At 43.8% G+C, this 25,024-nt stretch overlaps 1 protein-coding gene across 1 annotated transcript in view; it reads right to left on the bottom strand.

The window, feature by feature from the left end:
* PDE7B (phosphodiesterase 7B) overlaps positions 1-9,071 on the bottom strand; it is a 465,941-nt gene extending 456,870 nt beyond the window's left edge. Inside the window, exon 1 of the mRNA XM_056566606.1 lies at positions 9,003-9,071. Coding sequence (XP_056422581.1) covers positions 9,003-9,056 — 54 coding nt within the window. The 5' untranslated portion in view covers positions 9,057-9,071. The remainder of the gene's footprint in view (positions 1-9,002) is intronic.
* Between the last annotated feature and the right edge of the window lie 15,953 nt (positions 9,072-25,024).

Genomic DNA, 25,024 nt, shown 5'->3' with positions numbered 1-25,024 from the left:
TGACAGATTTTTGGAACAGTGGTCAGTGAAAATGAAAAATGTAATTTTGTTTGCACAGCCCACTGTTCCAAAGATCTGTCAAACGCCAGTGGGGTGTAAATGCTCACTGTACCCCTTATTACATTCCGTGAGGGGTGTAGTTTCCAAAATGGGGTCACATGTGGGGGGGTCCACTGTTCTGGCACCACGGGGGGCTTTGTAAATGCACATGGCCCCCGACTTCCATTCCAAACAAATTATCTCTCTAAAAGCTCAATGGCGCTCCTTCTCTTCTGAGCATTGAAGTTCGCTCGCAGTGCACTTGACGTCCAAACATGGGGTATTTCCATACTCATAAGAAATGGGGTTACAAATTTTGGGGGGCATTTTCTCCTATTACCCTTTGTAAAAAAGTAAAATTTGGGGAAAAACCAGCATTTTAGTGGAAAAATATTTTTTTTTCATTTACACATCCGACTTTAACAAAAAGTTGTCAAACACCTGTGTGGTGTTAAGGCTCACCGTACCCCTTGTTACGTTCCTTGAGGGGTGTCGTTTCCATAATAGTGTGCAATGTGGGATTTTTTGCTGTCCTGGCACCATAGGGGCTTTCTATGCCCCCCAAAAACCATTTCAGAAAAACTCACTCTCCTAAATCCCATTGTTGCTCCTTCGCTTCTGAGCCCTCTAGTGCACCCGCCGAACACTTGACATACACATATGAGGTATTTTCTTACTCGAGAGAAATTGGGTTACAAATTTTAAGAGGATTTTTTTCCTTTTACCCCTTGTAAAAATTCAAAAACTGGGTCTACAAGAACATGCCAGTGTAAAAAATGAAGATTTTGAATTTTCTCCTTCACTTTGCTGCTATTCCTGTGAAACACCTAAAGGGTTAAAACGCTGACTGAATGTCATTTTGAATACTTTGAGGGGTGCAGTTTTTATAATGGGGTCATTTATGGGGTATTTCTAACCAGAAGACCCTTCAAATCCACTTCAAACCTGAACTGGTCCCTGAAAAATTGGAAAATTGTTGCTGAACTTTGAAGCCCTCTGGTGTCTTCCAAAAGTAAAAACTCATCAATTTTATGATGCAAACATAAAGTAGACAAATTTTATATGTGAATCAATATATAATTTATTTGGAATATCCATATTCCTTATAAGCAGAGAGCTTCAAAGTTAGAAAAATGCAAAATTTTCAAATTTTTCATGAAATTTTTGAATTTTTCACCAAGAAAGGATGCAAGTATCGCCGAAAATTTACCACTAACATAAAGTAGAATATGTCACGAAAAAACTATCTCAGAATCAAATTTATAAGTAAAAGCATCCCAGAGTTATTAATGCTTAAAGTGACAGTGGTCAGATTTGCAAAAAATGCTCCCGTCCTTAGGGTCATAATGGGCTCCGTCCCCAAGGGGTTAAACAGCTGAGCTTCAAAGGCAGTCCCTCGATCCGTGAGGACTGACTCTGGACATCCCAAAGGCTGAACCCAATGGTTGTAGAACATTTGAGCAGCAGTCCTGGCAGTAAAGTCTTTGACAGGGACGACCACCACCCACTTGGAGTAATGGTCCACCATGGTCAGGGCATATGTATAGCCAGATCGAGTGGGCGACAGCTTCACATGGTCCAAGGCAACCAACTGATTAGGTCTCTCAGCGTGGATGGGGTGTAGAGGTGCTCTCGCATCCTTGCAAAGATTCTTAGTAACATTGCAGACAGTGCATTTGGTGCACCACTTTTCAATATCTCCACGCATTCCCACCCAGTAAAACCTTCGTCTGATGGTGGCTTCAGTCTTGTGAACTCCAAAATGTCCTGACTGGTCGTGGTATGCATTCAGGACCATGGCTGCGTCCCTTCGGGGAACTAGAATTTGATGCAGACGCTCCCCTGAAATCCAAGGAATTTCGGTACAGATCCAAGGAATTTCGGTACAGTACAGTGGTCCCTCAACATACGATGGTAATTCGTTCCAAACGACCCATCGTTTGTCGAATCCATCGTATGTTGAGGGATTCGTGCAATGTAAAAGTGCATTAAATACTCACCTGTCCCCGCCGCTCCGGACCGCGTCCTCACCGCTCCCGATGGTCTCCCTGGGGCTCCCGATGGGGTCCCGCTGCTCCGGCATCTTCTTCTGGGTCCTCCTGCGTCTTCCGCATCTTCACCGGTGTCCGAGCTTAGCTTTCTGGTAATGTTATTACGTTGTTGCGCGGGACAGCATGCGCAGCTACGTAATAACGATGCCGGAAAGCGAGGCCCGGACCCCGGAGAGGACCCGGAGCAGCAGGGATAGGTAAGTGAACCTGCTGGGGCACATTACAGTAACCCCCCCGACATGCGATGGCCCCGACATATGATCAAATCGACATGCGATGGCTTCTGAGAGGCATCGACATACAATGCTTTTATATGTCCGGGCCATCGCATTAACTGCTATCCGACAGCGCAAAATTTAAGCTGCTGTCGGATAGCAGTTTAAGCATCCCGGACAGGTTCACTTACCTATTCCCGCTGCTCCAGGACCACTTCGGGATCCTCCGGCGTCTTTTAGATCTCCTCCAGGGTCCGGGCCTCGCTTTCCGGCGTCGTTATTACGTCGCTACGCACGCTGTGCCGGCGCTGCAACGTAATAACGTCACCAGAAAGCAAGGCCCGGACCCTGGGGAAGATGTGGAAGAAGCCGGAGGACCCCGAAGAAGAAGCCGGAGCAGCGGGACAGCATCAGGAGCCCCTGGGACAGCATCGGGAGCGGTGAGGATGCGGTCCGGAGCGGCGGGGACAGATGAGTATAACTTCCTATACTTTACATTGCACGAACCCTTCAACATACGATGGATTCGAAAAACGATGGGTCGTTTGGAATGAATTACCATCGTATGTTGAGGGACCACTGTACACTGCTTTCCGACAGCAGCTTAAGCATTTTGCGCTGCCGGATAGCAGTTAATGCGATGGCCCCGACATATAAAAGCATCGTATGTCGATGCTGACATCAACATGCGATGGTCTCTGAGAGGCCATCATATGTCGATTTGATCATATGTCGGGGCCATCGCATGTCGGGGGGTTACTGTAATCCCTTGTGGATGAACAGGCGATTTTGTTGTCGCCACAATCTTTTCAATTCAAAGTCTCCTTGTGACTTGCGCAGGCGAGTGGGTACCCTCTTCTGGAGTACGTAGTCTAGGAGATCCCCCATGGTTCGGCTCTCATCCTGGAGAGTCTTCCAAGTATACAGATCTTCCAGAACCTAGGGAGGTCCAGGCTCTTCTCCTTCCTAGGTAGCCTGAGTATTTTGACTCACAAACCTTTGATAGAAGGGCGGCATCTCCACATTTTCCCACATGTCTTTTACGGGTGGTTCTTCGACAGGAGCCATACGGGATAGTACATCAGCGTTGATGTTGCTTTTACCACTCCTATACTTGATAAGGAAGTCATAGTTAGCCAGTCGGGAGCCCCAACGCTGTTCAATGGCTCCCAATTTTGCAGTATTCAGGTGTGCCAACAGATTATTGTCAGTGTAGACCATAAAGGGAGTGGCTGCCAGGTAGTCCTTGAACTTCTCAGTGACCGCCCAGACCAAGGCAAGGAGCTTTAACTTGAAAGAACTGTAGTTGGCATCATTCTTCTCGGCTCTTCGCAGGTGTCTGCTTGCATAGGCGATCACTCTCTCTTTACCCTCTTGCACCTGGGATAGGATAGCTCCCAGGCCTTCAAAGCTGGCATCAGTGTACAGCCGGAAGGGCTGACCATAGTCAGGATATGCCAGGATGGGAGGTTCAATGAGAAGACACTTCAGAGTGCGGAAAGCTGTCTCTTGTTCTTCTGCCCATTGTATCGGGAGTCTTCCATTGTAATTCTCCTTCGTGGTACCCCGCAGAAGGGCAGTAAGGGGTCCTTCTCACGGTCCTCCTTCGCCATCGGCACTAGACATGTGCAGAACCAAAAATTTTGTTTCTATAATCCACACAGAAGCGAATGGTATCATCTTTCTTCTTGACGAGGACCAAAGAAGCAGCCCAGGGACTCTGGCTCTCCTGAATGACGTCAGCCTCCTTCATCTCCAGTAATATCTTCTTCACCGTCTGATAAATTCCCGGGGCCACAGGACGAAGTCTTTCTTTTATTGGGGGGCTATCGCCAGTCAGAATCCGATGCTGGATCATCGTGGTCTGGACAAAATCACTGGGATGCTTACTAAAGGCCTCTTGGTATTGCTTGGCCACTTGGATGACCCAATTAACCTGGTCTCTGGGAATATCTTCACTTCCAATCTGCAACTGAGTCCACCTGGGTTCTGGATGGCCCTTGTCGGCCCCCTGGGCAGTCTGAGTGGTCCCCTGTCGAGCTACTTTTGGCCTTGACACCACATCTTTGGAGTTCAGGTGATATAGCTGAGCCACCGGAGTATACTTTGGTAGCCAGGTAACGACATCTGCTAGGTTAACCACTTGAACCGGTACTCTTCCATTCTTTACTGTCACAAGACTTCTGGCTGCACATACTAGAGGGTAGTCTTCCAGTTGGATGGGTTCCAATAACGCCTGATAATCTTGGTTCTTCCCCCCTGGTTGGGCACAACACCAAATAATATTCTCCATCTGCGGTTGCAGGTTACAGCCCTTATATATCCTCTATTCTCACATGACAGATCTCCCCTTGGCGGTTGATGAACTTCTGCTCCGCTTGAAGGGTTCTTAGATGGTGTAGCGCGACTCGCCGGCCTGAGGGTGACATGTGAGGGAGAGATGCATGCAATGAACAGACAACCTCGTCAAAACAGTGTCTCATGATGTTCATTCCTAAAATAAATTCGGCTGCATGCTGATCGTTAACGTTATTAACAATAACACCCTGTCCTTGAAGAACATGCCTCCCGACCTGCACTGTGGGCTTCCAGTAGCCATGTCTGGGTACTGGTTTCCCATTCCCCGTGACCACCCTAAAATCTACATCATCTGGTTCACATAACCTTTCAGGCCCCCAATATTTATAAAACACCCCTTGAGGAATAGTAGACACTTGGGACCCGGTATCTATCAAGGCCTCTAGCTGGACCCCCTCTACTACAATTTTCCCATACGGGCAAGGGGCAACATACATCGAGAAACCTGTCTTGGTGCTGGTTGATTCTGGACCTTCAATAGCTACTCCTGAGGTGTGGTCCTCGACCCCAGGGGACGCCCGTTTAAAGCCCAGCATTGACTCTTTCAGTGTCCCGTTTTGTTGCAAAAACTACAAATAGGTCGCTGAGTGGTCTTACAGGGGGAGTAGGGGGCGGAGGAACAGGACGAGGGCAGGCCTTTTAGGTGTAAACATATCAGGCCTGGAAGGCTCAGACCTGCCCACCATCTCTTTAACCCCTTAAGGACGCAGGACGTAAATGTACGTCCTGGTGAGGTGGTACTTAACGCACCAGGACGTACATTTACGTCCTAAGCATAACCGCGGGCATCGGAGCGATGCCCGTGTCATGCGCGGCTGATCCCGGCTGCTGATCGCAGCCAGGGACCCGCCGGCAATGGCCGACGCCCGCGATCTCGCGGGCGTCCGCCATTAACCCCTCAGGTGCCGGGATCAATACAGATCCCGGCATCTGCGGGAGTTCGCGATTAAAATGAACGATCGGATCGCCCGCAGCGCTGCTGCGGGGATCCGATCATTCATAACGCCGCACGGAGGTCCCCTCACCTTCCTCCGTGCGGCTCCCGGCGTCTCCTGCTCTGGTCTGTGATCGAGCAGACCAGAGCAGGAGATGACCGATAATACTGATCTGTTCTATGTCCTATACATAGAACAGATCAGTATTAGCAATCATGGTATTGCTATGAATAGTCCCCTATGGGGACTATTCAAGTGTAAAAAAAAATGTAAAAAAATGTAAAAGTAAAAGTAAAAAAAAAGTGAAAAATCCCCTCCCCCAATAAAAAAGTAAAACGTCCGTTTTTTCCTATTTTACCCCCAAAAAGCGTAAAAAACATTTTTTATAGACATATTTGGTATCGCCGCGTGCGTAAATGTCCAAACTATTAAAATAAAATGTTAATGATCCCGTACGGTAAACGGCGTGAACGAAAAAAAATTAAAAAAGTCCAAAATTCCTACTTTTTTAATACATTTTATTAAAAAAAAAATTATAAAAAATGTATTAAAAGTTTTTTATATACAAATGTGGTATCAAAAAAAAGTACAGATCATGGCGCAAAAAATGAGCCCCCATACCGCCGCTTATACGGAAAAATAAAAAAGTTATAGGTCATCAAAATAAAGGGATTATAAACGTACTAATTTGGTTAAAAAGTTTGTGATTTTTTTTAAGCGCAACAATAATATAAAAGTATATAATAATGGGTATCATTTTAATCGTATTGACCCTCAGAATAAAGAACACATGTCATTTTTACCAGAAATTGTACGGCGTGAAAACAAAACCTTCCAAAATTAGCAAAATTGCGTTTTTCGTTTTAATTTCCCCACAAAAATAGTGTTTTTTGGTTGCGCCATACATTTTATGATATAATGAGTGATGTCATTACAAAGGACAACTGGTCGCGCAAAAAACAAGCCCTCATACTAGTCTGTGGATGAAAATATAAAAGAGTTATGATTTTTAGAAGGCGAGGAGGAAAAAATGAAAACGTAAAAATTTAATTGTCTGAGTCCTTAAGGCCAAAATGGGCTGAGTCCTTAAGGGGTTAAAAGCTTTAGTTAAATACTCTATGTCCTGTCGTACATTCTGTAGGTCAGTGGTCCAGGAACTAGTGGGAGTAGGTGCAGGAATAGGTGGTGAAGGGGGTACTGGTTACACCAAGGCTCCCGGGGCCTCAGCAGAAGGGGCACTAACTTCCTCTGCGTCAGGCCCTGACTCAATAACCTTGATAGCTAGTCTTTTAAAGGCTGGGAAATGCATATCGGGATTCTGCACCGCCAGCATCCTAAGTTGGGCCTTATTCCATTTATTCTATGCCCCATCTATTAACCGGTCCGTCAGTACTTTGTTACCCTGCTCGGGCATAATGCCATCCAACTTTTGCACCGTTTCTAAAGCATTCTGTAATGCTACAGCATATGCCCGAAGAGTCTCACCTGGCTTCTGACGTCGCTCATATAGTCTTAGACATACCTCAGAGGGGGAGTGAGACTCGAACACTTGGTAAAGCCCCTCAAAGATTTTCTCCACTGTAGCCTTGTCGGCTGCTGGACAGGTGCGGGCCTCCTCCAGGGCAGGCCCCTGTAGCTGTCCTGTGAGTAACTGCACCTGCTGGTTAGGGGGGAAAAAATAAAAAACAAAAAGACTTTGTATCTTCTCTTTGAAGTCCCTCAATGTAAAGGGATCCCCATTGTAGTTGGGGAGAACTGGTTTCCCCAAAAAGACAGGTGCGGCAACTGGAGCTCCTGAGATGAATGAAGAAGCTGGAAATGAATCAGCTTTATCTTGTCTGGCTTGTGGTGGCGGCCCCGCTGATGAGACCACCGGAGCACCACCATCTTGCTGGGCAGGTGGTGGAGCTGGAGCAGGGCCCGGAGGTGGCATTGGTGCTGCAGGATCTGACATCCTGATTTAAAGTACTGTCCCTTTAAATGAGGCTCGGGAGCGTAGGTCCTTTTAAGAGATGCAGCTGTTCTTTAATCTGGAACTTGAGAGCGTAGATCTCGAACTTGAGAGCACTGATCTGGAAATTGAGGGCATTGAGCTGGAACTTGAGTGCGACGTTCGGGAGTTGGAGTGAGTCCAGACAGGATCTTAGCTTAGCGATCTGGTACTTCAGGGTTTTATACTGTGCTGGCTCTTTAAGACTTTCTGTCCTCTGCAACACTCTGCTTTTCTTTGCTGTTCTGACTGTGCTTTTCTGCAGGTCTTCTATTTGAGGCTCCGCCAAGATGGCCGTATAAGTTATGTAAGTTATACACTCACTATATTGTCTTTGATAGAGTACAGGCAATCTCCAATAATCATTGTGTGTGTGTGTGTGCAGCATAAAACCAGAGAGGAAAGGATTACAGAGCAGGGCTGCAAGGCTCCCGAAAGCAGTGAGTCAGCATGAGGAGGAGGAGGAGTCATCACAGTGTAGGCAAGAGAAGGACACGCCCCCTCCCTTTGACAAGATGGAAAAGACATTGAGCAGCTGTTATATGCTACAGTATTCTTTAGTGAAATATGGGTGATAGAGACATAAAAATTACATGTACATGATCAGGATGAGGTACTGAGTAACATATAACAGTTTTTTTTGTGGGATCTGACAGGTACGCTTTAAAAACATATAAAGGTTGAGAATTTTAACAGAAAATAAATAGCAAAGTGTCTTATAATTACATAAGGAACAATATATAATACAAGTTTAGTTTGGTGACAGGTACTCTTTAAAGTTTTGACTAAGTGAAACTTTAGCTCTCAGCATGAACTTTACATTTATAAGGGTATGCTAACAGCTAACAGTTACTCCTTTACCCACCATCACTGCAGACCTTACAAGTGAACATAGTACAACACCAGGTCAGACAGAATACACAATGACATTCAGTGATTCACAGGTGATCTCTGGTTCAGACTGCCATGACTTCTTTCAGCTATGTGTCATCTCTGCACAATTTGCAAACCAGAAATCTTTGGCTCCTCACTTTTAAAGCAGATTTTCATTCTCTAAGACAAGTTCCACACTCTACCCCAAAATTTAACACTGCCACTTACTCTGCCCTCTAAAAGCAACAGGTCAACAAACTGTGCCCTCTCAATATTGTACTGTGGCAAGATATGCCCTATGAAAATAACAGCACCACACATGGTGTCACTTGAAAATAGCGTTACTTACTGTTATCCTAAAATGATTTATAATACACCCCATGCCCCATGAAATTGATTATAACACACTCTGTATCCCCAGAAATAAATTACAATATATACTGTACCTCCTGAAATTATTATTACCATACTCGTCGTATAATCAATGTCAATCTAAATTCGGGCCTTAGGGGCTGCGCCAGAATGGTGGTTCATACATTACCAAGCGGCTGTGGAAGTCCAGCTCCCAACTGAAGAGATAGAAGGTCGGCTGCATAAACAAATAGAGAGGGCTGCCCGGGCAGGTACAGTGGTAATAATGGGAGATTTTAACTATCCAGATATAGATTGGGGTCGGGGGCTGGCTAAAACTACAAAGGGGAGAAAATTCCTAAATTTATTGCAGGATAATTTTATGGGCCAGTTTGTGGAGGACCCAACAAGAAGTGATGACTTGTTGGATCTGATAATTTCCAACAATGCAGAGCTGGTTGGTAATGTAACTGTGCGGGAAAACCTTGGTAATAGCGACCACAATATAGTTACTTTTGATTTAAAATGTAGAAAACAAAGACAGACGGGGAAGGCAAAAACATATAACTTTAAAAAGGCAAATTTCCTGGGCTGAGATCTGCACTACAGGGCATAGACTGGGGGGAGGTGTTCTCAAATACTGATACAGAAGGTAAATGGGAAATTTTTAAATCAACTCTAAATAACTATACAGCTAAATATATACCAAAGGGGAACAAATATAAACGATTAAAACTAAATCCTACATGGCTTACAAATGAGGTTAAAAGAGCAATAAACAACAAAAAAATAGCCTTCAAAAAATTCAAATCTGATGGGTCAGCTATAACATTTAAACAGTACAAAGAGCTTAATAAAATCTGTAAAAATGTAATAAAAACAGCAAAAATTCAAAATGAGAGACAGGTGGCCAAAGAAAGCAAAACTAATCCTAAATATTTTTTTAGATATATAAATACAAAAAAACAAGGACAGAGCATGTAGGACCCCTTAATAATGATAATGGGGAGGTTGTCACGGGCGATCAAGAGAAGGCGGAGCTACTGAATGGGTTCTTTAGTTCTGTATATACTATGGAAGAAGGAGGAGCTGACATTGGACAGGTCAGTGCTGGTAACACATCATGTAATGTACTAAAATGGCTTAATGTAGAAATGGTACAAGGTAAGTTAAGTAATATAAATGTAAGCAAATCTCCAGGACCGGATGGACTACACCCAAGAGTTCTTAGAGAGGTAAGTTCAGTAATATCTGTACCCTTGTTCATGATATTTAGAGATTCACTGGTGTCTGGTATTGTGCCAAGGGACTGGCGCAAGGTGAATGTGGTGCCAATCTTCAAAAAGGGCTCTAGGTCTTCGCCAGGCAATTATAGACCGGTAAGTTTAACGTGCATTGTGGGTAAATTTTTTGAAGGACTTATAAGGGATTACATACAGGAATACATAGGGGATAATTGTATTATAAGTGATAGCCAGCATGGGTTTACTAAGGATAGAAGTTGTCAAACCAATCTAATTTGCTTTTATGAAGATGTGAGTAGAACCCTTGACAGAGGAATGGCTGTGGATATAGTGTTTCTGGTTTTGCTAAAGCATTTGATACTGTCCCTCATAGTCGTCTGACAGGTAAGTCAAGGTCTTTGGGCTTGGAAACTTTAGTTTGTAACTGGATTGAACACTGGCTCATGGATCGTACCCAGAGAGTGGTGGTCAATAATTCATACTCTGATTGGTCCACGGTTATTAGTGGTGTACCCCAAGGTTCAGTACTGGGACCGCTGTTGTTTAATTTATTTATCAATGATATAAAGGATGGCATTAACAGCTCTGTTTCTATCTTTGCAGATGACACCAAGCTTTGTAGCACGGTACAGTCTATAGAGGATGTGTATAGGTTACAAGATGACTTGGATAGACTAAGTGTCTGGGCATCCACTTGGCAAATGACGTTTAATGTGGATAAATGTAAAGTTATGCATCTGGGTACTAATAACCTGCATGCGTCGTATGTCTTAGGGGGGATTAAACTGGCTGAGTCACTGGTAGAGAAGGATCTGGGTGTACTTGTAGATCCCAGACTTCAGAATAGCATGCAATGTCAGGCTGCTGCTTCCAAAGCCAGCAGAATATTGTCATGTATCAAAAGAGGCATGGACTCAAGGGACAGAGACATAATACTCCCCCTTTATAAAGCATTGGTACGGCCTCACCTGGAATATGCTGTTCAGTTTTGGTAACCTGTCCATAAAAGGGACACTGCGGAGCTGGAAAGGGTGAAGACGCGCGACTAAACTAATGTGGGGCATGGAACATCTTAGCTATGAGGAGCGATTAAAGGAGTTACAATTGTTTAGTCTTGAGAAGAGACGTTTAAGGGGGGATATGATAAGTATATTAATGGCCCATACAAAAAATATGGAGAAAAACAGTTCCAGGTTAAACCCCCCCAAAGGACGAGGGGGCACTCCCTCCGTCTGGAGAAGAAAAAGTTTAGTCTAAAGGGGCGACACGCCTTCTTTACCCTAAGAACTGTGAATTTATGGAACAGTCTACCTCAGGAACTGGTCACAGCAGGAACAATTAATAGCTTTAAAACAGGGTTAGATACATTCCTGGAAGAAAAATAACATTAATGCTTATGCAGAATTATAAAACAACATCCCTTCCCCTTATCCCCTTACACCCTTCCCTTCAATTCCCTGGTTGAACTTGATGGACGTATGTCTTTTTTCAACCATACTAACTATGTAACTATACCATACTAACTATGTAACTTCTTTTCCACATGCGGTCTGGCTCCTGACTCCTCTTTTGTGGCTCCAGGCTCCTCCTTTGTGGCTCCTGGCTCTTGTTCTGTGGTGGTCTGGCTCCTTTTCTGCGCACCTCCCAGCAGTGCCTACTGTTGGGAGAAAGTGATCATTCACTTGATGATTTGATGATGCCAATAATTCCCTGCACTCTATGGCACAGCAGCAGAACAGAGCCAAATGGGAGGGAGTGTGCATCCAGACTTCAGGCCATATACAAAGTTTCAGTACATAAAATGGAGAGGAAGAAGTTTTTTTCTTCCCCATTTCATATTATATCGCCTCCATTTCATGTTCATCCAATAAACATGATATGGAGGAGATTGGATATGATATGGTGGGAAGAACTGAAATGGAGGAATGCAGGGGAATGAACTTGAATGAAGTGGGATGAACTGGAGTGGATGATTATGAACTAGATTGGAGAGGAATGAACTGTAAAGGAGGGGGATGAACTGTAATGGAGGGGAATGTACAGTGGGTACAGTGGTCCCTCAAGTTACAATATTAATTGGTTCCAGGACAACCATTGTATGTTGAAACCATTGTATCTTGAGACCATAATGCTATGGAAATCTAGTTATTGGTTCTGCAGCCACCAAAATCTTCTGGGAGCTGTAAATCACTGTCTATGTAGAGGACAGGAGCTTCTTCAGGGTCCTGTACAGTACACACAGTGTACTGAAAAAGTAAAATGGAGCCACACTTAACTGTGGCAAGAGTAGTACAGAACATGTAGTACCACCCTGTACTGTAGGGAGGCACTATCAGACAGCCAGTCAATGCATGCACTTCAGTAATACAGGTGTTTTACCAGTGAATGCCCATTCTGATTGGTCAGTTCTTTCAGCCATTGACATGTTTCGCAGATCTGGACTGTCTGTAGCTTTGTATGTTGAGTCTGGTTTCAAGTTACAATGGTCCAGAAGAGACCATTGAATGTTGAAAATATTGTATGTTGAGGCCATTGTAAGTTGAGGGATCACTATACTGGATGAACTGTAAAGGAGGGGAATAAACTGGAATGGTGGAGAATTCACAGCAAAGGAGGGGGATGTACTGAAATGGAGAGGAATGAACTGTAAAGGAGGGGAATGTACTGGAATGGTGGAGAATTAATTGTAAAGGAGGGTATGTGCTGAAATGGAGGGGAATGAAATGAAATGGAGGGGAATGAACTGTAAAGATGGGGAATGAGCTGGAATGGAGAGGGATGAACTGAAATGGCACTGGGGGCACATAAGAAAGAACTTTTAGTTCACACTGTGGAATCTCTGCTTGCAGAATTCCGTGAGTGGCAGAACTTCGGCTGTAGGACCGCGTGGCACTGCACCTTCACCATTGACGGCTATGCAGTGCTCGCAGACTTTGCGTGGAACAATTTCAGCGGCTGAATGGTCCGCCACTGAAATTCCTCAGTGTGAACGGGTCTCGTGGAAGACCCATTCCCACTGATGTTAATGTTCACTGCCCATAATTTTAATCATGAAATTCCACGGGAATTACACAGTGTGAATGTACCCTTTCAGCGTAAAGGCAACTAGTAAAAGTTTTCGAGGTCCTTAGGTTGGCTGCCATGAAGAACTTGACAAACAGGTAGAAGAGTTTTAGCGAACTGTGTCACAAAGGATATGCTGTGACCAGAGGATTCCGTGAGCTAAAAGCTCTGGAAATTGCGAAAGAGTTAAAAATAACAGAATTTACAGCCATGCTGGTGCAGAAGGATGATGCCATTGCTGAGACATGGTCTGGCATTGAGGCAGTGCACCACTTTACCAATGGTTTGTGATCACTTTTCTTAAACAGCATAATTACCGTATTTATCGAGGGTATACCACACACCGGCCTATAACACGCACCCTCATTTTACCAAGGATATTTGGGTAAAAAAAGTTTTTTACCCAAATATCCTTGGTAAAATGAGGGTGCGTGTGTGTGCATGCGTATACCCCGATACACCACCAGGAAAGGCAGAGGGAGAGGGGCCGACGCTGCCCGCTTCTCTCCCCCTGCCTTTCCTGGGGTCTAAAGCCCTGCTGCCAGCCCTTCTATCCCCCTGGCTATCGGTGCCGCTGCCCATTCTCTCCCCCTGTCTATCGATGAAGGGGCAGCGGCACCCATTGCCGGCACCGCTGCCCCGTTGCCTCCCCCATCCCCAGTTGTATAATTACCTGTTGCCGGGTAACAGCACTGCACGGCGCGGCGCAGTGACGAGTGACGTCATTGCATCTCGCAGCGCATAGCAACGACGCAGGGGACGCACAACGGAGGCCTGAAGCAGCGCGGACCCGACCCCGGCAACAGGTAATTATACAACCGGGGATGGGGGAGGCAACGGGGCAGCGGCGCCAGCAATGGGTGCCGCTGCCCCTTCTCTCCCCCTGTCTGTCGGCATCGCTGCCCCATTGCCGGCGCCGCTTCTCTCCCCTGGCTATCGGCGCCGGCAATGGGGTGCGGGCACCGATAGTCGGGGGAGAGAACGGGCAGCGGCACCGAAAGCCAGGGTGAGAGAAGGGCCTGCAGCAGGGCTCTAGACCCCAGGACAGGCAGGGGCAGAGAAGCCGGCAGCGGTGGTGGTCTCTGCACCTGCAAAGCCGCTGCAGTTCATTGATTTAAAGCGCCTGCTTTAAATAATTGAACTGCAGCGGCTTATCGGCGTATAACACGCAGGTAGACTTTAGGCTAAAAATTTTAGCCTAAAAAGTGCGTGTTATACGCCGATAAATACGGTACTGTACACCCACAGTCAAATCTGTAATGCAAATCAAATGCCAGTGTTTTTTTGACATGCCAAGCAATGTCCTAGTGCAGAAGAAGGGAAATAAGTCAGTTCCCACCAGTCTTCTGAGAAATCATGAATTACAGCTATGCTGGCAGTGTTTGCAGATGGAACAAATTTTCCCCATACATTATCCTGAAAAGAAAAACTATGTTCATAGAAACAGTACCATGAGGAGAGAGTCAGAATTCAATGGGGACTATAACATTGCATACACTGATTGCCAGCACTGTTCACTGCAAAGCCATAGCTTTGCATTGATTAGTGTTATCAGCGGTCGATATCAGCCGATCGGACGTGCCGGAGGAAGGTAAGTGACCCTCCGCTCACGTCCTAGCTGATTGGGACACCATATTTTCACTGCGTTGGTCCCAATCAGCCCATTTGAGCAGCCAGGAAGCTTTTACTTTCGTTTAATGGCGTGCGGCACCGCGACCGCTGCTGTGCACTATTAGCCCCGGGTCCCGTCTTCAGTTACATGCCGGGACTGACCCGATATGACACGCAGTCACTGCGTGACCCCGCATTATATCGCGGGAGCCGGCCACGGACGTAAATATACGTCCGTGTTCGTTAAGGGGTTAATGTCCGAACTATTAAAATATAAGGTTAATAAAACCTTACAGTGAATGGCATAAACATAAGAAAGCACCAAAGTTTAAGAAGTGATGTTTTTGGTCACCTATATACCAGAAAAAATGGATAAAAAGCGATCAAAAAGTCCCATCAAGACAAAGATGGTACTGATAAAAACTACAGGTCACAGTAAAAAAAAACAGTCCTCAGTCAGAAGAGGACAATTGTAAGCAGTGGCGTTGCTAGGGCTGGTGTCACCCGGTGCGGAAGAAAATGGTGTCACCCTCAACATAACACCGCCCCCACGCAGTAATTTTTTTGTAGCCATATAACACTAAAGGAAGACTATATTGAAATAAATCTTCATCATTGATCACCCCCCCACCACCGCTGTGCCTCAGCCTCCTCATCATTCATCACACTCCCACTGCTGTGCCTTATCATTCATCACCCCCCCCCCACTGCTGTGCCTCCGTATCTTTCAAACCCCCCTCCCCCACTATGCCTCCTTATTATTCATCTTGTTCCCACTGCTGTGCCTGTCTCATCATTCATCAGCCCCCCCCCACTGCTGTACCCCCTCATCATTCGTCACACCTCAACCCCCCTCCCATGCTTCCTCCTCATCATCCCCTCTGCTATGCCTCCTTAACATATTCATCACCCCCGCCACACTGCTGTCCCCACTCATCATACCCCAATGACCCTGTGCCTCATCATTCATCCAAACACCCCACCCCCCTTTCTGTGCCTCCTCAACATTCATCACCCACCCCCACACATCACGATCCTCGGGCCCCTGCATCATCAGTCATCAGGCACTGAGCGAAGCTCTCTTCGTGCACCAGATGACAGGGGTGCTGCAGGAGACCCCCACAATCAGACATCTTTTCACCTATCCTTCAGATTGGGGATAAGAAGTCTAGGGGCAGAGTACCCCTTTAAGTGTGCCAAATGACATAACAAAGAGGTGTAAGGTGAACTTCAGAAGAGATGGGAATATCGGCGCTGACCAAGGAGAGGACAATAGAGCCAGGTGTGTAGCGAACAGATTTAATCCAATGCGACGCGTTTCACCGCGCTTGCGCGGTTTCATCAGGCCTGATGAAACCGCGCAAGCGCGGTGAAACGCGTCGCATTGGATTAAATCTGTTCGCTACACACCTGGCTCTATTGTCCTCTCCTTGGTCAGCGCCGATATTCCCATCTCTTCTGAAGTTCACCTTACACCTCTCCGCTATCTCTGGGAAGGCTGCAGACCGAGATCATCATATCAAACGCACATCTTGGTTGTGTGGGAGTACGCACAACCTGGCAGGGTGAGCCTTTACTTTTCCCTCCCCTCCCACACACCTGTGATCCCGTTGGTTCTTCACAAGGGAGCGCCTGTTTCTTTCTTTGCTTTACAAATGACATAACAAGTAAAGGACTACTACTTCCAACTGACCTGTGTTTCCACTGTCCTTGTGCACTACACTTCATGCGGACAGTGAGTTCCACAATAAGCATGCCATAAAAGCTCGAAAATTAGATGTTTTGGCATATTTAAAGGGAATCTGTCAGCAGATTTAAGCTACAAAGAGTGGGCTCTTCTTCCATACCCAGAGCCCTCTACATTGATAGGCAGGGCAGGGAAGTTCTCAATGTAGATTGTTTATCAATAGAAAGAGGGCCCCGGCTCTGGCCTGCTTGTAGTTGCTGGAGGTGGTCAACCAGCCAAATTTTGCCACAGAGGATGATGGGAGTTGCATAAAAAGTGTGGAACCGCAGGCTATGATGTCTCCTTAACTTCAGCAAGCAGGCTATACAGGAGTTGGAGAACCTTCATTCCTGAGATAGTTGTGAGTCCTAGAGGTAGGACCCACATCTATCAGATATTTATACCATATCCTGTGGATATGACAAAAAGTTTGAGATGGGAGTAACTTTTTAAGACCTAGGTTGCAGGTATGAAGTATGCCAAAAGTACAAAAGCTCAGAGGCAAGTAGGTAAGGCACCAAAAAGGAAAATCAGTCATAGAATGATTATTTCCTGTAGGTGCTATGAGGGGTAATCCCTCATTTACCAGCTGCTACTATGTTCTATTAAGGGAGCCCACAGTAAGGGGTTTTCTAAACCAGACAACCTCTTAAAGCATGGCTGCCATTTACAAGTGGATAAAACACCCCAAATATGGGCAAGCATTAGTCAAAAATGGCAAAAAGTCGCTGGTTCATGACAACATACTTTCCCAAAGTGCTTCAAAAAGGAGATACAGTAGAAAAAGTCTGAGTCAGCAGATCATAATAACTTTCAAGGAAGTAGCATATACTACCATATGTACAGTACATCAAAAGAAAGTAATGCATTCTTTAGATCCGATCTCGTATTAGAGACCCACTTGCCTACATTACTTTACTTATCTTGAATGTGGAATGGAGCACATATGCCTTAGATAAAATAACTATGTAAGTACGGTACTGCCTTATCTTGTCTTTTGTCTACCATTAATATGCCTTTTTACATGACATTTATGTTTACATTTTATATTTTTTTTAGCATTCATAGATGACATTTATGAAGCCGTATCCTGTTGGATCATGTCTGCCTGCAGAACAATAACAATTTCAGAAAATTCTTAACCTTTTTTATTATGCAGCTGTGGATATATGTTTGTGCAGTTTGTAATGCATTTTATATGCTTCAGAGTGATTTTCCATTTACAGTTCCAAGTCCCAGACACAATTTATTGTACATTTGAAGTTCATAGCTGATAAATGTAAAGAACCTTCAAGTTGTCAAGAGTTCAGTTTTTGGCTGGGGACTAACTTTAATGTTCTTACACATTACATACTGTATTTCTTTCTATGTTTCCTTCTGCTACCAGTCTCCTCTCTGCTTAGGTCATTAGCCTAGAATTATTTATTATCCTACTAATCTGGCCATAAACTAGTCTGTCCCAGAGCTCAACTAAGACATGAAATAACAGTGTAAGTGCTCAATAAGAACAAAGTTAGTTGCAAAATTTGAAAATATATATATATTTTTTTGTTTCAGCCATGGTCAATTTATGTGGTTGGAAGAGTAAAGCACCTGTCGGTAGTCATTTTACGACATTGTTTCCGAGGATGAGAGTTTCAAGATATTTGATCTAACATGGTTAAAAAAGTAATCAGTAGGTCCTTAGGTCCTCTTTATTATTGTTTAATATAGCATACCTGTCATTCAGGTGACTTATCAGGATACACTGCCCTGTTTGTGTACATAAGCACTATATTTGGCAATTATTTAACTGATATATGGTATTTTTCAGCAGATTTCTGCTCTACAGGCTTCATCTATAATTTGCAGTTCTCCCAGAGCTGCCTCCCCTCCCCCATTGACTTGTATTGCTTGTCTAAAGACATAGGACAGTGCTGAGCTGATTTTCAGAAAAGATGATTTGGGCAGCAGCAGTGTGGGTGAGAGGTAAACAGTTTGATAACAAGAAAATAAGCATTTTTGTCTAATAGGATATATTACAAAATAACTAATTGAGCAACGTTTTTTTGACAGGGACTATGAAAGGCGTACTCCGGTGGAAAACTGGTGGAATCAACTGGTGCCAGAAAGTTAAACAGATTTGTAAATTAAAAATACACAATGTAGCCCGGACCTTCTAGGTGAGTAAATGAAAATAGATATACGTGGATCGTGCTTCAATAATAATCAGTATTTATTATAAAAATATGAATAAAATTAGGTACTTCTCACAGGGCCCTTGTGAGGAGAACATACATATTAAAAGGCAACCTAACAAAATATTTAGGCATATAATAATTAAAACAATAATCCTGGCATAAGATAACAAAAAAATGAGAACTGTACCAAACAAGTATGTTAAAGAATTGCTCTTATAAATATTTAAGGTAGATATGTCCCTTTTAAATGCAGTATCAAACAGTCTGTAGTATTAAAGATTATGTTATTGATCTTTGAATGGTAACTCAGGCGATGGGTGTTGTTCCCGCAATGACTGGGTGTCCGTGGTGCACACAGTCCTCTGTGTAGCGCTTCCAATCGTAGGCCTGGTCCAGTATTGTCCGATTGAGAGCGGTGGCAGTCGTTAACGGCTGAGGCGCTGGCAGGCGCCGAAGATCGCAATATTGCCCGGGAACTGCTGGCGCTGGCGTGCGCTGGAGTTGGTAATTCCTCACCGCTTTGCTGGTTGATAAGCAGGACCGTATACTGGAAGGCTGAAAGCTCGCCTCGTGTTGCCGGCGTCTGACGTCAGCTGTGGTCAGAGCCGGGATGGCTGCACCGGGATGGTTGTACCGGGATGGATTTGAACTGCTGGACCGGGTACATAACAGAGTAAGAGCACTGATGGTGGTACAGTTCATGAAAGCTAACTGGCCTTGAGGTTTGGGCACAGTTCTCCAAGGGTAGTATTGTGCCAGTAAATGTGCATAATACTACCCTTGGAGAACTGTGCCCAAACCTCAAGGCCGGTTACCTTTCATGAACTGTACCACCATCAGCGCTCTTACTCTGTTACCTAGCCGGTCCAGCAGTTCAAATCCATCCCGGTACAACCATCCCGGTGCAGCCATCCCGGCTCTGACCACAGCTGACGTCAGACGCCGGCAACACGAGGCGAGCTTTCAGCCTTCCAGTATATGGTCCTGCTTATCAACCAGCAAAGCGGTGAGGAATTACCAACTCCAGCGCACGCCAGCGCCAGCAGTCCCCGGGCACTATTGCGATCTTCGGCGCCTGCCAGCGCCTCAGCCGTTGGCGACTGCCACCGCTCTCAATCGGACAATACTGGACCAGGCCTTCGATTGGAAGCGCTACACAGAGGACTGTGTGCACCACGGACACCCAGTCATTGCGGGAACAACACCCATCGCCTGAGTTACCATTCAAAGACCAGTAACATAATCTTTAATACTACAGACTGTTTGATACTGCATTTAAAAGGGACATATCTACCCTAAATATTCATAAGAGCAATTCTTTAACATACTTGTTTGGTACAGTTCTCATTTTTTTGTTATCTTATGCCAGGATTATTGTTTTAATTATTATATGCCTAAATATATTGTTAGGTTGCCTTTTAATATGTATGTTCTCCTCACAAGGGCCCTGTGAGAAGTACCTAATTTTATTCATATTTTTATAATAAATACTGATTATTATTGAAGCACGATCCACGTATATCTATTTTCATTTACTCACCTAGAAGGTCCGGGGTACATTGTGTATTTTTTGGTTTTCCCTTTTCCAGCAATTAAGGTATAGTTGCTTGCCCAGTTTGACCTCGGTGCGTATTAATTGTGAGCTGCACATACCTATATAATTTTCTCTTTTTCGATTTGTAAATTACGTCTATTAAAAATTCTTAATCCTTCCAGTACTTATTAGCGGCTGTATATTACAGAGGAAATTCTTTTCTTTTGGAATTTCTTTTCTGTAACGACCACAATGCTCTCTGCTGACACCTCTGTCCATTTTAGGAACTGTCCAGAGCAGCATATGTTTGCTATTGGGATTTTCTCCTGCTCTGGACAGTTCCTGACATGGACAGAGGTGTCAGCAGAGAGCACTGTGGTTGTGACAGAAAAGAAACCCAAAAAGAAAAGAATTTCCTCTGTAGTATACAACAGCTGATAAGTACTGGATGGGTTAAGATTTTTTAATAGAAGTAGTTTACAAATCTGTTTAACTTACTGGCACCAGTTGATAAAAAAAAAAAGTTTTCCACCAGAGTACTATGGACCAGTCATAGCCTGGATAAGAGAGGGGGGAATTTATAATTTGCAACTTTCACACCAGTTTTTTTTTAAACTTGCACTTACTCTTTTATGCAAATTTTAGGTAGGGTCAAAGGTGCCATATTTTCCTGTGTATTTGCTGCTGCTTAGTTTCCTACCCATTAAAGTCAATGGGAAGCAAAACTAGCTGCAGAAGATATGCAGCAAAATATAGTGGTGAGTTTTTTTTCCAAAAAGTTACTGCTCCTAATGGAGAGATTGCGACAAAGAGGATATTATCAGTACTGTTTGAATAAAGCTTGCTATAGGGTAATATAGGGAAACACAGGGTTCTGATTGCCCATAGTCAAAGAAAAAAGGGCGGTCAGAATAAAACACATGTGAAAAAGGTCCTGTTTTTGTGATATTTTTTGTAGCCAGTTCAGAGCTAAAATTGTCAACCACCACTAACTACCGTAGTTCTCGCACAAGATCCCATTTTAAGGGACATCACATCCAAAAGTATTTACATGGATTCCAAACAAGACCCCTTCATTGGAGACACGTCTCTTACCCAGTGTGTTCTTATGATATTTGAATTCATTGGGGCAATCTTGGTTTAGATTTAAGAGGAACTGGAAATTTGGATGACAAAGATGTATCATTTGTTAGTACATGTTCATTTTAGATTTCATTAACCCCTTAAGGATATGTGCCGTAAATGTACAGCGCTGCATAGCGTCACTTTGTGCACAGCATCGTACATTTACGGCACGGCTGTGACGCGAGTGCAGGAGCTGCGCTGATGTCTCCCATTGACCCCTTAGATGCCGTGATCAATACAGATCACGGCATCATCAGCAGTGCGGCACTTAAAATGGCTGATCTGATCGCTTGAGGCACTGCCACGGAGATCAGATCAGCCAAGATGGTGGACGGAGGTCCCCTCACTTGCCTCCGTCCTGCATAGCACTGAACAGTATTAGCAATCTAATGAATGCTATAAATAGTCTCCAATGGGGACTAAAAAAAATTAAAAATAAATGTAAAAAAAAGTTTAAAAAATGTGAAAAAGCCCTTCCCCCAATAAAGTTTAAAATCACCCCTTTTCCCTATATTAATACACAAAAGCGTAAAAAAAAAAAAAAAAGATAAATAATAAACATATTTGATATCGTCGCGTGTGTGAATGTCCGAGCTATACAAATATAATGTTAACTCACACTGGTGAGTGTATAAGATTTGTTACAACACAGTAACAGCGCATCCACACGGGTGTTTTATATATATATATATATAAGAACTATACAATATATCCGGAATTATCTACAGTAATGGACATTTACCATCTCAAATACTAATAATGGACTTTCTGGGATTAACTATTTTAGTGCCGACATCATACAGCATCTATTGCTAATTAATTTATTATACTATCTACCACTAGGGCCCAGTGGTAGAAGTTCATATAGGTGCTTTTCATTGCTTTATACATGTACTATTAATACATCTATTATTGTTTTATTATAAAAAATTTTTATTTTATCGTAATAAATTCTGCATTTTTTTCAAACAATTCTGTCTTCATCAATAACATTGTGCACCATATTAGTATGGTGAGATCTTTGAGGTGTGGTTAATAATTTTGTCATTTACTTCATTTCTGGCCGGTGGGGGATCGGCATTTAACCACTTATACCTCGGATCTTTGGTTGTGAGTTGCACACATTGCTTGTGTTATTATTTTAATCGTATTGACCCAGAAAATAAAGAAAACATGTCATTTTTACCGTAAAGTGTATCCCCCAAATTTGCTAAATTAAGATTTTCATTAAAATCTCCTTACACAAAAAATATTTTTTTAGGTTTACCATACATTTTAGTATAGAATGAGTGATGTCATTACAAAGTGCAACTGGTCAAGCATGAACCTAAGCCAAGGACTAGATTTTAATATATTAGTTTTCCTAAGCTGAGTGGAATTATTCTTTACTTTGTGTTAATATTTTTGCTGTTGCTATGTGAAAATATTATTATTATTATTTGACAGATTGTTTATCCACCTTTGGGTTTGTTCCATGTTTCCAAAATAACTATTTATAGTGAGAGATGAAAATCGATACATGCTGGATAATATGATTAACCAGACATTATACATTCTTGTATAATCTCCTGTATAAGTTACTGCCATACTTGGGTTCCATTAGTTGTAGTAGTTACAGTCTCGTGACCATTTATAACACTATTTTAATCTGTTCTATTGTGACTAGAACCTGCACTATGATTAATGGTGTTTATCCCGAAACGCGTCAAATGCTGCTGAATCTGCACTATGACTAACAGCGTATAACACGAAATGCATAAAATGCTTCTGAATGCATATATTTTCTATTGAACCCACTGGATTTAATAAAGCACCAAATATTGCACTTTCAAATCTCTTATGCTAGTTTTAGTTCTACAAAATGTATAAAATTGTCTCGCTATATATGATGAATTTGCACATTTTTTTCAATGCACTTTTTTGATGTGTGATTTGTACTCAGTATTAAAAGGAGTGTTTTTTCAATGCACTTTTTTGATGTGTGATTTGTACTCAGTATTAAAAGGAGCCTTTTTTTCTACTTCTCATGTACACACACTGCCGCTTATTCTGACAAGTGCCATGAAATGACAGGTATGCTTTAAAGATATGTAAATCATGTAAAAAAAAGTTTAGAAGACAAGCTTCAGATAAAATGGAAAATAATTTGGCACAGACAAGTGAATGTTGAGTTGCACCAAAGAACTGGCATGGAAAAGCATTATAGTTGTCTGCATAAAACGTGACATTGACCAGTTTACAAATCGCAAGCATATTCTTTATTGTACCATGTGTTGTTGTATAGTTAGTAAACTGTAAACAATAAGAAACTACCTTGAATGTCAAATTACAGTATAACATTGCACACAGTACCTTGTACTATATGTATAAGTATTAGGGTGCCAGATATAGTTGCTGGGGGGGAGGTGCAAGGCACAACTCTATAACTCTATTCTCGAAAGGTTCGAGCAAGGCTTCTGCTGGTTGATCGCAGTGGCACAGTGACAGTGCCCTCATGATTAACCCATGCTGTTATGGCCTTAGCCATGAGCCTGACCGGGGATTGAGAGAAATTGTTTGGTGGTAAGATCCATTGTGGTTTGGTTTAAATAATGTACTTATTCTGTACCAAATCCACAGAATACCAGAAACCTTTAAAGAAATATGTTATTTATAATAGTTTATGAATTTGTAAATGTCAGTTGTGGATTGGCTGTTTGCCACAAACTGCTGGACAAGGGTGGTTCCTATGTTTAGTCAGATGGTGTGCATCTTGCAGAAGACAGTTTGGATGTCTTTTCATTTGGGTGGGGAAGATATACAGATCTATAGGGTGAATTCTGAATATTTTGGGGGTCCTTGGGACCAGTTGATTGGTTCATAGTCAATTACTAAAGGATAAATGATGATAGTGTTAACCAACACCCCTGCTTGTGGCCAGTAATGCTCTTAAAGGAGTAGTCTAGTGCAGACAATTCCAACTCTGTTGTGCACGGGCTGAAAAAAAAAAAGGAAAACAAACAAGCAGTGATGGGATCAGAGGACCAATCAGCTGTAGTGACGCTCCGGGGGAATGCAGGAAAGTGAGTCAAAGTTTGTTTTCTTTTTTCTTTTCAGCCCTGGCACAACGGAGTTGGAATAGTCTGCACTAGACTACTCCTTTAAATAGGTCCAATTTTTTGGGGTACAGCAAATAGGACAGCTGGTCCTTGATCATTGTCACGCTGAGCGCTCCGGGTCCCGCTGCTTCCTCCATATGCAGCGCTCCGGTCGGCACCGCTCCCATGTTCCCGGAGGGGACACAATCCGAGGTGTGGGATGTGCCCGCTCTCGGATCGCGCCCCATGTCTCTCACCTGCCCCGTCCTCCTGCTCAGTCCCGGCGACCATTAATTGGTGCCTGGCCCAATTAGTTCCTAACACTCCCTACACTTTATAAACCCACTTCCCCTTCCTGTCCCTGCCGGATCTTGTTGCCTTGTGCCTTGAGAAAGCGTTTCTGTGTGTTCCATTGCCTATGTACCCAGACCCTTGCAGTTGCCCCTGACTACGAACCGTTGCTGCCTGCCCAGACCTTCTGCTGCGTCCGACCTTGCTCTTGCCTTGTCCTTGTGTACCGCGCCTGTCTCAGCCGTCAGTGAGGTTGAGTCGCTATCGGGTGGAACGACCTGGGGGTTACCTGCCGCTGCAAGTCCATCCCGCTTTGCGGCGGGCTCTGGTGAAAACCAGTAACCCCTTAGATTCCGTTCCC

Source organism: Hyla sarda, chromosome 3 (assembly GCF_029499605.1).
Source record: "Hyla sarda isolate aHylSar1 chromosome 3, aHylSar1.hap1, whole genome shotgun sequence".
Lineage (NCBI taxonomy): Eukaryota > Metazoa > Chordata > Amphibia > Anura > Hylidae > Hyla > Hyla sarda.
Note: the sequence above shows the minus strand (reverse complement) of the source record. Positions and strands in the feature narration are given on the sequence as shown.